Source organism: Anoplophora glabripennis, unplaced genomic scaffold, assembly GCF_000390285.2.
Source record: "Anoplophora glabripennis isolate ALB-LARVAE unplaced genomic scaffold, Agla_2.0 scaffold48, whole genome shotgun sequence".
NCBI classification, from domain to species: domain Eukaryota; kingdom Metazoa; phylum Arthropoda; class Insecta; order Coleoptera; family Cerambycidae; genus Anoplophora; species Anoplophora glabripennis.
The window spans coordinates 916,065-936,048 of record NW_019416270.1 but is presented as its reverse complement, the minus strand read 5'-3'; the positions used below and the strand labels follow the sequence as shown (position 1 = coordinate 936,048).

The window sequence follows — 19,984 nt, the reverse complement described above, 5'->3', positions numbered from 1 at the left end:
GAATTCTTAATCGAATAAATCTACGGGTTTTTTCAATACAGGGTGCATCAGATTTAAGATCCAAATGTACGTGATACTACTTTTGAAAATAAAGAGAGTTTTCCATTTTCAAAAAACTGGTCCCTGGTGATAAAGCTTCAGAAGACCTCGTGTGGTGATAATCTCAGAAAAGAAAAACTTAATCTGGGTTAGTAATTACTTTTAAGATTAAGTAAATGTAGTATCTCTTGTATTTTCCAAACTTACGAAAAGAATCAATTTGATAGAATCATACCAGACGAAATTATAGGCAATTCCTTTAATTAACTAAATAAAAATATATATGTACATTTGCAAATTTCCGTTTAATGAAAAAAAAACAATACATTAATTTTTTGCGACCTTTATCTCGCAGTATGTCGAAGATGTAACATATTTTGAAAAATTAATCAATTTTTATTACAATTTTCACATTTTTCCTTGTAAGAGTAAATAGTAAGTAACTAGTAAATTAGTTCACTGTATCTAAATAAAGAAAAGGTTAAAGAAATAAGTACATTTTCTTTGACCAGACATTTTCATACCTTTAATTTTGGGGTGAGCAAATGTTGTAAAATGACTCAACCGCTAGATGGTATCTGTGATTAAATGCATTTATATACATAATGTCAAAACTAAGTGACGTCATACGCGGCAATTTTGTTAATGCTGCAACTTCTGAAGAATACTATTAGGTATTTGCGTTAGGTACTGTTATTGATATTCCTGAGATATATAATTTTTTAAGAAATAAATATATTAAGAGTTTAAGGGAATTAATTTTAAATGTATTTTAGATTGCAAAGAAGATTCATTCGAACATGTCTAAAAATACTTGAGCTATAAGAATAAACTTAATAAATTCGATATAATCGTTTAGTTGTTACATAGCACAAAAAACATATTGTAATATTAAAGAATGTCGCTCTAAATATATTACTTAATTTATTAAAAGGCATTTTATGTTTGAATTGCCTCTAAACATTCCTCATCAAAAACCAATTTCTAGGCCAATAATATTTTCCTTTATTCGCTCTTGTGCATTGTCGATATACAATCGAAGCCAAAATAGCTATCATTTGCGAAACATTATTATGAGGATACTAGTTGCATTCACAAGGTGTACTTTTATTAACCTTTTTTTTTTTGTTTTATTGATAAAATTTCGAATCTGTAACATACACTTTATTAACTAGCTTTTCATTTCTAACCAAGATGGCCTAAAAAGAAACCTAAAATGCAAAATTTCTAACTAGTCTCACCCAAAATTATAGCTACAAATGATCAAACGCAATGATATCTATATATTGATTAACTTTCTCCAATGCTACCATACAATCCAGCATTTTATAAACACTAACAAAAAACAAAAATATAAGTGAATCTGTTGACCAAAGCAAAAGACAGTAAGGACTCACTCACATCCAAATATAACCCTCGGTGACACCACCACTAACCCCGTTAGAATTTTTTCCAGCCCCAAAACGCGAACCAGGAAGTGTCCCTGTCATGCGGTAACCATAGTAACGTGTAAACAACAACCCGACACGACGCTAAACTGGTACAAAAGTTACTTGACCGCAAACTGCCGTGGTTGGTCGGCTATTCAAACAGTCACGGGTCCATTCTTTACCTTCACTCGGTCGCTTTAGTTTGCTTCAGCTCGTTGCCAGGTAAACAGCAACGCAAACAACTGTTTTCGCTTTAATTTACTACGAACTACGACTATGACTGTTTCCGATGATTTTAATGCTGTCTAGCATGCAAAAATAGTTCAATTTCAAATTCAACTGCGATGCTGGTGGCCAGCTTTAAGTTCCTTTGTGATATGTCAGAAACAATCGAGAAAACACAGGTATGTTGATGTAGGTAACTGGTATTGTTATTTTGTAGGTTATCCTCGTTTAAGATGCATAATTTGTTATTAATAATAGACCCAAACAAAGCAGGTGATTAGCATGTAAAATAAATAATTAGTAACAGTAGTCAGTTTCAATCAGAAGTTCCGCGAGTGAAATTTGTTACGAGAATATGTGTTTTTGGGTCTAAAAATTGAAGAACACTCGTATTGTGACCTGATTATAACGATACGTTTATTCATTGAAGAAAAAATTCAAACCCAGTCACGACTAGTTTTAACAAAAAGTTTCTAACAACTGATATTATTGTACATAACTTTTACTAAACCAACAATAAGTGCCGTAAATTCATTACTTGAGTTTCATAAATTTGTTCTATGAAAATTCTGAAGAGATTTATATAATCGCGGTAATAAGTTATACTAGGATTCATTATGAGTACAAAAAATTCATAAGGAATTAAGTTAGATTTAGAAATTATCTATCGGTGAAAAAATTTACTATTTCACATTATAGGGTCCTAATATCCGGTTTTATAAATGAAATTTGCGATGCTCTAATTTAAAAATAAACAAGATCAGAAGATAATATTTTACAAAAATGTGGTTCCAAACACAAACATAGTTTTAAAAAAAGTAATAATGATACCTACAAAATTGTGTTATTTTTGAGTCGATATCAAGTTTCCTAACTTTTCTTTTCATCGAACCTTTCAGATTAAATTCATAACTAAATATAATTATTTATCTAACGATATTTTGGGAAAACAACTACTCTGCGGATTAATGTCTCGTGCAACATTAAGTTACACCCCTACAATATCTAACAAATGTCTGTCTACCGATATATTTGGATTAAGTATAAGTTAAGTTTTATACAAGTTAACTTAACCAAACTAATGTAAAGGATGTAACTGTGACATTGCGACAAAACCCGAAGGGCTAGTTTCTCTCATCCAAACAAACAAAAACACAGGAGAAACATTTTGTCTCAGTTCCCTTTGAGTAAAATTTGTATTAACACTAATCAGAGGTATCAAAATTGAGAAGGGTTTTACCTGTCAAAAAAGATATTTGGGGTCATTCAGTAAATTTTCAAAAACGTTCTTATTTTGTATACACAAAGTATTGCTCATGATTAGGCAATCCTGAAAATTTCAACTCAATCTGCTGAGCGGTTTTCAAACGATATGATTTTTAAGATGCGAATATTTCTCAGCCGTAGCAATGCAATGACGTCACCGCATGGGACGGTCAATAATATTTTTATTTTTGCCTATGAAAACTACATAAATCTGCCTAATATCTCATAAATGTATTAATAATATAATATTTATTATGTATTTATATATAAATACTTAGTACCTAGACGTGTTTGTATAATATTCACCAAAAAAATCAACAATGGAAATACAATACAAACGTATTTATTACATACCTAAATTACTCAGGGTAGTTTTATTGCTTTCAAAATAAGTCATTTTTCAAATGAAAGGATATTAAAAAAACAAATCAAAGTAGAGACTAATAGACTATTGATTTTAGATCCACACACAGAATTATGGGGACACTATTTTCTTAGGCCTTCATACTAGTGCTGTCACACTGGGGAACAATACAATGTTTGTATTTTTTTTCTGTTTTGTGTCTTCCATATTGCTAATAAAATTCCGTATCTTAACATATTCAGTTGAAACTTAACAAGCAACTAGATAAAACCCGACTACCCGACTGACTGACAACACACGCAAGCATGCGGCATCGGTTTCCCATGCAGTGACGTCACACCCGCCGCGCCGGTTCAGCGAATACTCAGCACGCCAGTTTATTTTTTTTTTTGGATGACTGGTAGGCGATATAAAATTCTAATTTTGTGCAGAGAACCTTAAAATTGCAATATCTTTCTGTTAAGCAAATAAAAAAAAATTGCTGGACGACACCATTGAAATTATTATTTTGTAGACTTCTGTATGCTATTTATTTTCAGTCAAAACTGTTGCGTCGACAGAGCTGTAGATTTTAATTAATTTTATCATGACTTTTAATGGTCAACACAATACAATGAGATACAAAACACTGAAAAGTTGTATTTTATTCTAATGCGCGAAAGAAGATTCTTCTTGATATAAATGTAACTTTGTTTGGCAATTGGAATAGTTTAGAACCGATCTAAACTATTCCAATCTAACTACTGATCGGTTTTTTATTAAATTTTACGTGTTTTTTTGATTAGTTGTTTAAAAAATCTTTTTCACGTCCAATCTTTAAAAAATCGTTGAACCTTTAGAGATCATTTTAGAAAACTATTATTCTTGTTTTTTGTTTGTTTCAACGGAAAGTAGCCCTGAGGTTTGTCACAACGTCTCTGCTACAACGTCTTGTATATTTATTATTTTGTAAAGGTAATACAGTAACTGGTGACTACTCATAATTCATATAAACAGGTAATTAAATCGTCATATGAACTTATATTATTTTTCTCAGATTTCCTGCAAATATTTTCTGTTGGTGTTACTACTATGTATGTCTTCCACATTGAATTGGGTTAATGGTTAGTATGTCAGATACTTATCTTGTTATTTGTTTTTGTATTTTGATATTTACTAGCAAATTACAAAATGATTGCCTGTTAGAGCAGGAAATTGCTTTTTCTAAAAAAAACTTCAGGAATACACGGTTTTAGTGATTGTCCTACATAATGATAAATACATATCTATGTTGTGAAAACAGATGAAAACAGTTAGAAAACTTTATTTATTTTTTACTTTTGACAAGTTATTTTTCATAAAAATTCTTGCTTGAAAATATACTAAATCTCATTGTCATATAAAAATTTAGATTTTGTTATGCAAAAAAATAAGAAAATGTGACATATAATTGACAAAATTTATTTTTATTTAAAAAAAAGTGTCATACTGACGAACGGATTTCAAATTTCACCTTAATATTATTTATTTTATTTTTAATAATCTTTTTTCGAAACTAAATTAAAAATTATTCAGACGTCAACCGAGTGACATTTTGAATCAGTTCCAATTTTTTTTTTAAATTCTCTGTAATACTTTAGTACATAATATATCAGTCAGGCAAATATCGACAATACCGTGTCCAATTTTGTTTTTCGATAATTCCACATTATTATCGAAATCAACACCTTCATACACTCATAGTTTCTAACATTCTCATTAACAAAAATCCATAATGATCAAATTGCAGAACCAAGAAGTTGGCAGTGTGTACCAGGTTCAGTCACTAACACAGCAACTTGGCATTGAAATATTTAAAAAACTTGTTCCCATATTTATTTAGTCATACCCATGTGGTTGACAAATTGCCTAGCAGTGCAGTGCAGCAATGCGGAATTTGGTGTGATTCAGATAGTTTTAATTTATTATAGGCGCCTTCTACTAATCATTCATATTACAATTGCGAAAGGGAGAAATAAGAATTTATTTACTAATATTATTACAACATGGCATTTTGGAGACCTTTTGAAATGGAACAAAAGGAAATTTATCATCAATATAATAAAATTGTTTGAGGATATAAATAATTAAAATATGTTGTTGGCTAAGTGAACATATAACAGAAATTTTCTACGCATTATATACAAATTATTATAATTTCTTACTTTTAGTAGAAAATTTTTTGGGACGCCTATGAAACTCTTTAAATTTTATTGCTAGACGTTTTTATACATGTTCAACTGACTTCGGAGAGAATGTACCAATTATAAGATATTATTAATATAAAATAGGTATAAGATTATAAACATAAGAGTTGAATTGGAAATGCAACATTATGTTGAAAATTAGTTTGTTTCCCGCAACCTAATGACATTTCTTATAAAAATTTATTTTCGTCATGTTCCCTTTCAACTTGGGCACCTCGGAATCCCGATCTGACCACTACAGATTTTTATTTATGGAAGTGTATGGAACCAATTGTATGAAGGTGCTGATTTCGAAAATAATGTGAAATTATTAAAAAACAAAGCTATAGTAAATATTGCCAATATTTCACTAGATGAGATACAAAATGATCGCAGAGAATTTGGAAAAAGGTTAGTGTAATTGTCGGTGGGATAATATTTGAACAACATTTTAATTTCGTTTCCAATGCGTATAAATTGGTTTTTAAAAACAATTTTTTAATATATTTTTTGTAAAATTAAGAATAAAGCCACTTCGCTTTTCTTATTCTTTACACGGTGTACACCAAAATCTAAATTTTTCTATGATCTTTTTGACTTGTAAAATTTCAAATTAATGTTCAATTGACTTGCCTCTATGATGGTCAGTTGTAATTATTTGCTAATTTAATTTTATAGTTAAAAGTTTTCAGTTTTAATAGCAATGTGGGTAGGTATGTTTCCAACAATTACTTTTATTAAAAAATTTTCTTCCAATTGTACACCTTAACAAAATTGCTTGTAATTTATCACAAAACCTGTTTAGTAAATAAATCACATGTCGCACGTATTCCAGATGATACCCACATAAATATAAAAATGTAGTAAATAAACACGTTTATTTGCATAATCTTGGTAACAAATTTTACGATGCTGTCCAAAATAACCGTTTGATAAACAGTTAAAAATTTTCTTAATTATATAGTGTGTTGGACTGAAGCAGCCTCGCGACTGTATGAAATTTAATTTGCTTTTCTTCAATTGTAATACATGAAATAATTAGTACCATAAAATTATTTCACGAAATAAAGGATGATGATTTTTGCGTAAGCTAATAGACTTTCGGAATAGCTGATTTACATTAACACCACCAATATTTACGATACACACCAACATTAACAATACCATTTACTGACAATGAAACAATGCATCCTTTCATTTTCCTAAAAGACCTAAAACAATGGATACCCCTTGTATGTAGTGATTAAATTTAACCTGTAACCCAGATTCCTCAATTCTTCAAATATGCTCGTGGCGTACTGTTTTGAAAGTAACAACACATGCCTCAGTCACCAAGGCACAAATGAGGACGAATTTTAACATTTATTACCTTCGTTTCAGAGATAATAGTTAGCCATGGATCCTGGCATCATTTGTTTTCAACACTGCGGCCCGAAAGTGTTTTGTTTTACCCTACCAGATACCTGTCCAGTATGCGAAGAGGACCTATCACAGGCCAATTTTTCGCTCTTGCCATTCAGGTATGATATTAGAATAAATCATAGACTATTATTTTCAATGTCAGTGTGGGTGAAGTCAGTATTACGTAAGTGTCTTGTAAAATCATGTCATATGAGTAGTGAATAACAACTTGTTGACAGCTGTAGTAGGTGTACATAGCCCATAATAATCCAATAATTGTAATTAACAAAGTTATAGGTTAGAATAGAAATACACGAAGAAAAATGCATGTAATACGTTTTCCAAACAATGATCTTCCAATTATGAACTGGAATAATTAATTAATTTATTGAAAATAATTAAAAAGAATAATTTTTAAATTCATTCTCCTAATTATATATGTTTTTCTGATAATTGTGTATTTTTTTATTTAAATTTGAGCATTTTTTAAAAATATTTTTACTCTCATATAAATTGTAGAATATTTTCTATAAAACTGGAGATGAAATGGTTTGTAAAAAGAATATTCATATACTTAGATTTACTGCATTTATTACCTACATTTAGCAATATATATTTATTGCACAAAAAGTTTAATACAAACATTAAATATCAAAAACTACTTACGTATATTCTTTTGCTACAAGAAATGATATTTTTCTAAATTTATTGCATACATTAGAAAATAATAATCAAAAAATTTTTAGTGTATCACCTTAATCACCAGTATTAATTTTTGGTATTAAACTAAAACAGCTTTCTTTAGTTGCCTATATTTTCTACTGTATAGCTTACCCAATAGCCATTCTAAAATAATATAAATATAGATCTAAATTAATAAGTAAGAAGTACTAATTTTTATTACCTCAGAAATTTTCAGTTTCTATTTTATAATTGAAGAAATAAAATGGTTTTCAAGACGTTTTCTTTTGACAGTAACCTTCATTAAAATTTTTCTCTCCTTAGTGTGACAATTTAATTGTTATACAGGGTGATTCAGAATTTATCCAAAAAAGTATTCTGGATGTACAGGGGACTCTTACAAATACAATTTTGTAAAGAAAAAATAAAATAGAGCAGTTCAAAAATGATTTAAATACACTTCTGCACGCCACTGAAAACTGGTCCACTGTAAAACCTGACCTCGCACAATGCGACCGGCATGGCGGTGTGATAAAAACGCACAAAAAGAAATAAATAGAATTTTATAGCACTTATTTTATATCGGCAAATTTAAATGCTTTTGCTTTTATTAATTAATAAAATTAATTTGAGTTTTTAAATAATAAAATCATCTGACATAGCCGATGTTACAACAAAATTTTATCCACCAACGTGTAAACACATTTGAGTCCGTCTTACTCACTTTCTACGAACTAACACAAATGTTGTCCTGCTTCACCACAACACAAATGCTTCACCATAATACAAATGTTGTCTTGCTTCACCATAAATTAAAATGATATCCATCAACTCCGAGTTGCTATACAAGCAAACCGTTTTTGACACTAACTATCGCAACGACGGATTTCAGTATTCGGAGTCGCTAAGGCCACGTGGCTCTCTACGCGTATAAAGAATGACGCTAGAGACTACAGTTGTTCAGCTATGTAGTGGTTGAATGTACTATAATAATATGTTATAATTGACTCCATTTCTCATGCCGCATCTATTCCCAAATTTTTTTTGGATAAGTTGTGAATCACCCTGTATAGTTTAATAAAATAAACAGTAATTACTTCCGAAATAGATAAAAAGAAGATTATATCAACTTAAACAACAAATTTAATGTCTAAAATTGTTAGGTACGTACCGTAGCATATAGAGGCTGTTACAAAATTCTCACTACAGGGATCACGAAATGGTAAGAGGTACGAAGTTGCGTAATCAGGGGAGCAACATTACGCCTTTAAAAAATCAAGGCTAACATGATGTGTTTTCGAAATATTTGAAAAAAAACGATATTTTGGAAATCCGTTCTCATGTCCACTTTTTGCCCTCTATCGAATGGCATAATCAATTTTTGTATGTAACGTTTCGTTTCTCCAGGACCATCATCAACTTCATTTTTTTAATTACGACCCTAGAAATTTTATTAAGTACACTTTTTGCAAACCTTCATGATCCCCAATACTGTACTGCTTCAGCCCGAACCAGATTCAGACGTTTTGTCTCGAAATATTCATTTCAGTGTATTCGTTCCAAATTTATTTAATTTTTTTATTTATATTTCTTTGTTTATTGAATTATCATACACTGAAAGTGTCGTTAGACCTTGTGAAATCCATCTAGTTATTTAAACTATTACCACCAAGCGTTACAATAAAACATTTATTATTATTAACTACATATTACCATCACTTGGTCATCATATACAGGGTGGTCCGAACTTTATGCAGGAAACTTCGAGGGCAGATAGATCTTTTTAAAATAATATGTGTTTGCCTTATAAACATAGGTCTGGAACGGCACCGTTTTAGAGATACAGGGTGTTGAATTTGTCAAAAAAAAATGATTTTTTGTTTATATCTCCTGAATCTATTAACCGATCTCAATAAAATTTGGTACATATAATGTATGATAGTAGGCCTTATATTCCCTGAAATATTAACTTTAAAGGTTCAACCAGTGGTGTACAACTGGACAGGGGTCACCCCCTTTTTTACAAAAAAATTTACGCTACTGCATTTTTTACATGGCATTGTAACTGATTTATATTTTAATGCACAAAACACGTAAAAAAGGTGACTAATTTTTTCCCTAAGATTCGCCGTTCTCAAGTTATTCATACCAATACAATCCCCTTGTGGCTGATACTTCTAACGATAATATTACAAGAATATTTGTTTATGTTTAAAAGTAAGTGCAATTTGTAAGCACATCAACAAAATTATTTACACTCCTTTCTACACCACCTGTGAGATAGTTTGCGATATAAACAAAAAATCATTTTTTTAAAACCTCAACACCCTGTATGTCTAAAACGAGGCCGTTCCAGACCTATGTTTATAAGGCAAACACATATTATTTTAAAGAGATCTATCTACCCTCGAAGTTTCCTGCATAAAGTTCGGACCACCCTGTATAACTCGTAACTTGTCTGTCAGAATTAAAACATTATTACAATTTTAATTTTATTATGACAAATTAATTCTTAAAAATGCATATGAACAACCAAAACGCCAACTGAATATTATTCTTTAAAAAATTTCAGTAAATGTTCAAAAACATTTTCGTTTTGGCAAAGGTTGAAAATGAAGATCAGCGTAATATTATCGGAATTTATTATATTTGTAACCGCAACTGTGAAAGAGCATGTCAGATGTATTTGTATGAATATCCTGAAAAAAATTGATCGGAATTTCTCCCTTCGATGAATTTAAATTAAGTATTATTGTAAATATAAAATTTAATACAATACAGGATATATGTATTGAATATTTATACCCGTTGTAATTTACAGAAATTTGTCATTAAACGAAACGTCCTTTATAAAATAATTAACCTTGACTTCAGTGAATTTCGATTATTTTTATAAAATCATCACGTTTTCATTATTACCTTTATAGTTAACAGCTATTATGTTGTTATTAACTTGACAATCGTTTGATTCTTATTTCTTATTTCCTTTCCCGGAATATATCGATCTAAAAAAAATTAATTACATTGCCTTTTTACGGATTAACAACAGGTTACTATTTGACACAAGAAATTAATGTGTTAGCTTTTAATTGTTGAAAAAATTATTGGTCATTAATTCGAAACGAAATTAAACTATCACTTTATATACTATTATTACTTCAGCGTTATAAAAAAATGTCATTAACAGCATCCGCTACAATACGTACCAAAAGTTCATTACTACATCCGTTTGCAACTTATATTCTGTCGAGTTATTAAAATTTTTTATATTGGACAGAAATACACCAAAACGTAAATAATAGGTGTACCACCAAGTTTAAAAACTATTTAACGAGGAAAACTTTTAATTAATATCTAGTTTAACTTATTTAGATGTCTAAACGTATCACGCGTAATAATTTTTTGCAAAAAGTTCCAACTTTTATAATAATAATATTAATAAGTAGGTACCTAAGCACAGAATGTTATAGTTTGAGGAAAAATGATTTAAATTGTAAAAAAGTCTGAAGCGATTTGGCATGTAGCTTCAATTTTTTATTATCCACAAAATACGCTTTGGATAATCAAACATAAGGAGTGCACATAAGTGCATGCATTTCACTCATTATAACGAAAAAAACTATTTCCACACTAATCTTAAGATCAGTTTGAGAATTGAATATCCACAGTCAAACATGAGAACAGGCTGTAAACCGCAGAAATTTGATATTTGAAAAACTAGGTGGATATAAAAGAACTGACAATAAAATAAATACTGAAATTAGAAGACAACTAAAAATAACGTCAATAATAAATAAGATACAACAAAATAAACTGAAATGGATGGAACGTATATTTACAAAATGGATAACATCAGCAGACAGTCAAGACGATTAGGAAAATTATAAAAAATCTGTAAAAACATAAAACATACATCCTAAATAATTTACGTCAACAGTTTAGATAAAATTCTGAAAAACGAAGGAAAACCATGGAAAGAAAATAGAAACATAGGACTAAACATTGATTTCGGTGCCCCAAAATCCACGCAAGATTTGAATTTGGCGCCATTTGTGTGGTAAAGTGTGCCAACGAAAAAAAAAGACAGCGTGACAGCTGACATATGGAGCGCTACACGAAAGAACAACGCGTATTCATTGTTGAGCAATATTTTAAAAATAATGAAGGTTTGGCAGCTACAGATTTAACTCCATTAACTATGAAGAGATTAACTGAAAAAATCAGAGAGACTGAATCAATTAAACACTCTGCCCTTCGTTCAACAAATCGTTCAATACAAAACATCAATGCAGTTCGTGAAAATGTTGCTCATAGTCCTCTCTACAGCGTATACTTACGAAAAATTTGCACGTTCATGCTTACAAACTCCAATTGACTCAAGAACTGAAGTATACTGAAGAAGCAGAGCGAAAAGAGTTCGTTGAATGGATTATGGAACAAGTAGATGCTGGTTTTTCGAACAAAATCATCTTCAGTAATAAGGCTCATTTTCATCTTGATGGTTTCGTTAACCGACAAAATTGTCGTATTTGGGGTTCAGAAAGTTCACAGGTGATTGTTGAGAAACAAATGCATCAACACAGCGTGTCACTTTTTGGTGCGGATTTTGGGCTGGAGCATAATTATTTTTCGAAAATGCGGCAATAACTATTAAGGTGTTCGCTATCGCGATATGATAATCCATAGTCTTTTGTGTCTAAATCGCAAGATATGGATATAGATGACATGTGGTCAATCAAAAATTTTAAATTTTTATTAAAAACCTGTATCAAAATAACTTTTAACTTTTTAAAATTTATTTACAATTCTCACATACTTGTACTACAAATAAGTAGTAACTATTTTATTTCAAACCTAGGTATATCTAGAAGCCTATTATACGGAATATGAATATGTAGGAGTAATGATTTTGCTGTCTGCGCTCGAGTTGAAGTCACTTTTACATCAGCTGATTTCTGGTAATTTAGCTAATGGGCAAAGAATAGTTTAAACTTTTTTTTTAATTCTCAAATAAATACATTTACGACATCAGAACCCTACACAATACTTATAAATAATTTGCTTATTTTTTTATAATCATATATCATATAAATCTTCCAAAGAGAATGTTAAAGTAGGTAGGTACAGCAAATCAGATGTGAAATGTCTTATCTATTCTTGTATCCTATAAGTGACGTTATAATGATCCCATTGATTGTCCGAGATTACAAAGAAAATATTTTTATTTAATTTCATAATAGGTAGGCATTGTAATTTTTTTTCGAAATTTTTCTAGTACTGTAATCAAATTAGAATATACTCTTTCAAATGAGTGTATCTATAATAATTTCAGTTTTCTAGTGGAGTGAGATTACGTACATGCTAATTATTTAAGTTTTGACACAATTTTCAACACACTCTTGTACATATTTTAGATTTATGTAAAAGGAATTACATAAAAAATAATTAAAAGTGTAACAGTAACTTTTAAAACAGTCCGTCCATAACAATAACAGTCCCATAACAGTTTTGTATACCTATAGCATTTGGTTTCACAGTGAATTTTAAAATAAAAAATAACGCCTAATGCCACCTTTTTAATTACGCATACATAAAATTTAGTAGTGATTACCAAAGCAAACTTAAGCTATACATATTTCAATATAATTTCATTTTCGATATTAAAATATTTATAAAAGTAACAAAGGTCATCTGACATCCTTCAATAATACAAAATATCTACTTGGTAATAGGTACTTATTTAGGTTTCTATTGTCGATTTTCTTTGACGTCCGTCGCATGAAGGTCAACATTTTGTTATTATTTATAAATCCACTTAGTATTTTGTTGCTTAATAACTGGTTCGAGGTTAACCTGAACTATTACTTTACATGCAAATCTGAGTTATGTCATTATATCCATATTTGTTCATTTTCATCCAATCGATTTTATCTAAGTATTGATATTGCAACATTTTCTCCAATATATACTTGAAGCAGATCTCAACAGATCAAAACAAAATGAACTAAACTAAATATTTCATTTGATGAACTAAGATATTTTTTAAATTTCATTTTATTAATATTAAAAAACATCTATGTAAATACGAAATAATATATTCAATTAAATGAAAATAAATGCAGTCGTAAATGCTGCTGATTTGGTTATAAGTATATATGAGTTTAGATTCTTATTAAAGATTTTATTTTATTTTTAGTTGTTCATAATACTGACAACGCAAAATCCAACAAAAATTTAGAGTAACTTTATATTAATCATTTATTTACTTCCACGAGTTATGTATTTGAATTTTAGAAAAACAAGCCCATTATGCTGTCATTTGCAGCAATAGTAGTAAAAATATTATTTTTTTACGCCAAAAAGTTTCTTCTTCGTAGCACAGCACATAAGATTTCATATATTTATGAGGATATAGCTGATATTTGTATAAAATAAATAATATAATGGCACGAACAATGCCACATCAATCATTTTTAGCGGTAAATATTTCATAACGCTGTTGCACATTTAGAGAGGTTTTCAGTAAGTCATTTCTAGATCCTCTAGCAACAATGAAACAACGGAAGCTGAATTATATTTATACAATTTAACTAATATTTTTTTAATTACTGTTTTCTCGTTGCAGAGTTCCTTATCCGTTCATCCAAGCTTCACAATATCCATGCGCCGTGGTCATCAAACCAACTACAGGTGATTTTTTAAAGTAGGTATACAGTTTTTAATTAAGTAATATTCATATAAGTCACAGTTTTGAGCACAAATTCGAATAATTACATGTTCTTTATACAAATTCAGTTCGTTACGTAGGTAATGACGGTAATAAAGTTTATAATGTATTTTACTGCTTATCAATTTAAAAGAAATTACTTTTAACTTAAAACATAAAATACCTATATTTTCTCTGTACGAGGATTTTGCGATAAACTTCCATTTAGGTACATAAAATATATGTATTACTACACAACAAATAAATATATACGCGTGGTAGGCTAGGACAGTGTAGTATCACGTCAGTCTGATTTGTTGAGCTCATAGACCTAGTAAACTATAAGGTTGAGCTAAACGCTAATGTCAATTCACATTTATATTCGCATAATTAGTAAAGGCATAAAATTATCAGTGAAGCACGGATATTTCGTCGGCTAGTTATAGGCGTGTTCGTCGTAAACAAATAAATAAACAGTTAGGTATAAATAAAAATAAATAAATTTGCGTACTTTATCAGCGAAAAGTCGTTTTTTACCCCTTGGCGCGTTGGACGTTATTAGAATTAATTACACAGCCCCACAAAAAAAAAAGTATCGGTCCTGGTATTCAGACCCATGTATTTCCATGTACTTTTCAGATTTGGCCCAACGGGTCTGGGTTTTCGGAAAAATTAAAAAAACAGGTAAAAATTCATAAAAAGCGTCATTTACGATCGACGAAAATTATAAAAAGCCAAATTATTCGATCTCATCAGGATATGAAGGTTATAGAATAGCGATATCAAGGATGATGGGATCACAACATGATGGCCGATTTTTGTTGGTTGTTAAAAAGAGAAACGAAAAATAGAGGGACTAAACGAAAGCGTGACCCTTTGCATAGATCCTTTGAAGAAAAGAGAAAACGTTATAGCAACAAAAATAAGAAAGATTTGTAGATATCGTTTTCCTTTGTTTAGAAAGAAGAGTATTCTACAAGTTTTATTGCATTCTCAATCTTCTAGGCTGTTATCTCATCTCTCAGCACAAAAAGTAGATGGATAGATGGGTGGATGGGTAGGTTTTATAGGTGGTACAGGTGGTTGGATAAATATGCGTATTCATGCATGAACGACTGGATAGAAAGATGTATGAATTCATAAATGGGTGGGTGGATAAAAAGATGGATGGAACTCTGCAACACGAATTATGCCATGAAAATGGCATTTTTAAGCATTTTGATCTATTTTCTGTTTTTGAATGAAATTGGACCAGCTTGTCTGACTCTATGATGATAAATTGAAATTAAGCGAGTGAAAAATCATACGTCTAGTGAACTGGTAGAATAATTTGAATTTTTATAACTTTCGTCGATCGTAAATGACGTTTTTTGTGAATTTTGACCTGTTCTTTGAATTTTCCCGAAAACTCAGACCCGTTGGGCCAAATCTGAAGGCAAATTCGGATTAAGCGGAAAAAAGTACATGGAAATACATGGGTCTGAATACCAGGTCCGATACTTTTTTTTTGTGGGGCTGTATTATTATTATTAAAACACTTATACACGAAGCAAACGCGAAGCCAATAACTTCCCTTATTACCGGTTTCGTACGGTACACCATGTACCATAAAAACTAGGACTTCAAGAACAATTTTTTGGATGAATGTTCTTAACTTTGGGCTAAGAAAACGCTTCTTTATTTTTGGCACATCGTTGCAAACACCCTGTATAATTTTAAATATCCCTTAATAAATTATTAAATTGTATTAAAAAGGAAACTACTACTACTTGTTTGAGTCGAGATTTTTTTAACGTTTAATACTATTTTACTCGTGTTACTCAGGTATTGTGCTCACAAAATTTCTATTCGATATCTTCATTTCTTCACAGAATATTTTCAAATATAACTTTTTTACACTTGTTAACGCCCTATATCTTAAAAAGTTTTGAAAACTTTACAAAATAAAGTAACATAATTTTGAAGCATTATATGAATTCCAGAATTTACATGCTTATAACTCGGAACACCTTGTATGTGAATCATTCTATAGTACGATCATATTCGATGCAAAGTAATAAATCATTGCCTGTCAAGGGAACCAATGAAGTACGCCTTTAAGGGTTTTACAAATTGAATAATTTCTTTATACATTATGAAGGGACGAGGGGATCAGTTCAGGTCTGGCACCCTTGTTCCTACAAAAATTCCTTTATTCTCATAAACTATTTATTTTAAATGTAATTTATTATAAATCCAATTTGTTTCCTAAATTCCACATATGTACTACATTTTACCTCTGTACGCGCCACTGTTGTTTACTTGTTTTTTGGAAGCGCTCTCTAATTGACGGCAAAGCTCGCCAGGTTAGTATTTGACGTATAACCGACCAGTTCGTACACTCGATGCACCTGGGCGACTACAGCTACTACCAGAACACAGTGCGTATGCAGCGGTATTTCAGATTTTACATTGAATTTCATTTTAAATTTGAAATGATTTATCTTACGCCTCCTAAAAATGATGACACGATTTTCCTTTGATAAAAGGCCGGCAATTTTTTGCTCTACTTTGCATCGTATACGATCCTACTATAATATAACATTTCAGATAACGCACAATCCTGACTAATACAGATATCGCAACAAGAAAATTATTTTCCATGCTTAAATTACTGTTTATATTTATTATGCTAGGCTGAATCATTCTCCATTACTACAGAATCATTAACATTTTTTTAAATCGTCGATTGTGTAAAAACCCAAAGCCGTATGAATAAACAGTTTCCACTACAATGAACAACAATAAAAGTAAAATTAAAAATGTACCTATACCATAATTTTCCGAGAATTTTCTGGTCACATAATCTCAATATTGTGATGAATAATGATTATTTTTTTCGTAAAGAACCATATTTTGTTTAAATTAACTAAAACTAACAAGAATTTAATAGTCTCTTAAAAATGTCTTTTAAAACTGAAAAATTTGTATCTCAATTTTTAGAAGAATTTCTAGTAGGTAGTTATACAGGGTGTTTCTTAATAACGTGCTAATATTTAAGGAGGTTATTCTTGGATCCATTTTAAGAAAAAAACTTCATATGAACATGTATCCTAAAAGCCTTAACTTTAGAACTACAGGGTGCTACAAGTTGCATATAATGTGTAGAAAATTTCTATTATATGTTCATTTGGCCAACAACATATTTTAAATATTTATGTCCTCAAACAATTTTATTACATTGATGGCAAATTCCATTCTGTTCCGTTTCAAAAGGTCTCCAAAATGCCATGTTGTAATAGTATTATTTCTCCCTTTCGCAATAGCTTTATCAATGATTAATAGAAGGTGCATATAAAAAATTGAAATTACCTGTATCACACCAAATTCCGCATTGTTGCACTGCACTGCTGGGCAATTTATCAACACTTGTCAAAAGCTGAGATTTATTGCCCAGTGGCCCAATGCAGCTGTGTTAGATTTCGTTTGCCCGCGCTCGCATTCTACAGCTAGGCGTATACATTTCTACCACCTCCACGTTTAGTTCGACCAGACCTGTATATGGGTGTGGTTAAATAAATATGGGAATACGTTTTTTAAATATTTCAATGCTGAGTTGCTGCGTCAGCGACCGAACCTGGTACATACTATCAACGTCTTGCTTCTTCAATTGATATCGGAAAGACTTTAACAGTATAGGACGTAAATTTCTTTTGATATTTTAATTGTACATATGAATCACTGATTTATTATTGTTTCCTTCAACAAAAAAGTATTAATAAATCTTTAGTTATAAATTATATATTAGGTATTCTTATAAATCACTGATCATTGATGTAACTAGGTAAGACGTAATAACTAGGCATAGATTTTTTCGCGTGGATGTAGAAATTCTTGAAAAGAGTAATAAACATTGAATTTAACCTGATTCATAATAATTTATATAAAAAATGACTTCCAGTGATTTTGAGATCCAAAGAAAAGTGGTTTTGGTTTCAATCAAGAAACTTCATCATGTGTCAGAACAACTAATTTTAAATAAAAAACTTCATATCAAGATATTTCAAGTAGTAAAAGTATAAATTCACAGATTTATATTAGACATACAGAACCTTCATAAATGTTTACAAGCCATGTGACCGTCGAGCTCAGCCAACCCAACATTGCCCGATTGCTACTGGCAACGATAATTCCCTAAATCTTGGCGTTACCAAAATTAATGATTCGTTTACAATGAACAATGACAAACCGTTACGTCTACGCTCAAGATAATGCTATCGCTGATTGGCTGAATGAAAAATCGCTCACCCAATATTACAAGGTAGTATGTCACTTCATACGTCTCTGTCACTCCCAAAATATTTCAATCACACATACACCAATGAAATGTTGTATTTTCCCTCAATATTAGGCGTGATACAAGGTTGAAAATCAAATCTCTAGAATGCTTATGTTACATACAACCTTATTATTTTCACATCTCAAAATATGTAAATTTGTAACATACGACTTTGTAATTTTGGGTGAGCGAAATTACACCAATCACAGCCGATGAATGAATTTAATTGCCAACGTGAAAGAAATAAAATTACTGTTCCAACTAAAATTACTGGTTACGTGACTTGTAATCATTTATGAAGGCTTCTTACATCAAACCATTCATTCTTTCCCCGGGTTAAGTTTCCCGTTTCTTGACCACTCTTCGAATACGTACACATTTCCAAGAAAATATTGCGTCTAAACATTAATTTCTTTTACTTTTTAGCGATTATTACAATTCTATGGACCTGCACATAGGTGTAACAACATCAAGCGGAACCATAGTCGAATTTGACAAAAACGGTCTTCGACGACACAGAAGCGGTCAATGGGGCCAGTGTCTGCTTCTTGATCAAGCTCCAGGGCCATGGGCCGAGCACTGGGACAAGACTTTACTTCAAGTCTGCAAACAGAAGTGTTGGTCTTCCAAATCCTACAGCGAGCATAAACATAACTGTTACAGTTTTGTGTTGACCTTCTTGATGAGTCTGAATTATGGAAATCTGAGTAATGCTGCTAGAAGCAGAACGACGTTTTGCGAAAAATTTATAGTTCCTAGAACAACATCCGCTGGAAAATATATTTCTTTATACAGGAAGTTGAAAGAGTTTGGGTTTTATGTACATAGGAATAAAAACACATGTAAATGATATAAGAATTTATTGTTAGGGATTATTATGTAGTAGAGCTAGAAAACCAAATGCATTAAACGTTTATTGTAAATAAATACATATTCGTATAACATTTGTCTGATAATTTGTTTTTTTCTTCAAATATAAACAGTGTAAATTATGAGGAGCCCTTTGTACCTATTTCAGCACAAATCTTTATGTTATGATTTGTACAGAACCTTATAAATGATTACAGTCCATGTGATCAGTGATTTTGTTTGGAACATTGATTTTATTTTCTTCATGTTGACAATTAAATTTGGGTAAATAAGATCAAATTTACGTTAAAACATAACATTCCGTTTCATCGGCTATGATTGGTGTAATTTTTTACGAGATTCTATTCAAACAGCGATAGCATTATTTCGAAAAAGTTTTTCTTTAACATCAAAGTTTCAACTTAAATAAAAACAAAACTAACAGAAGCTACCAAAATTTGCAAAGGGAGGTTTTTGAAGAATTTTGATAATGTGTTTTAT

At 30.5% G+C, this 19,984-nt stretch overlaps 1 protein-coding gene across 1 annotated transcript; it reads left to right on the top strand.

The window, feature by feature from the left end:
• Nucleotides 1-1,611: 1,611 nt before the first annotated feature.
• Nucleotides 1,612-19,559, top strand: LOC108904974 (MKRN2 opposite strand protein). The gene is made up of 4 exons (XM_018707713.1): nucleotides 1,612-1,873; nucleotides 6,909-7,048; nucleotides 14,236-14,313; nucleotides 19,061-19,559. Exons 2-4 carry the CDS (start codon nucleotides 6,924-6,926, stop codon nucleotides 19,482-19,484), a joined length of 627 nt encoding a protein of 208 aa, XP_018563229.1. The 5' UTR covers nucleotides 1,612-1,873; nucleotides 6,909-6,923; the 3' UTR covers nucleotides 19,485-19,559.
• Nucleotides 19,560-19,984: the final 425 nt, after the last annotated feature.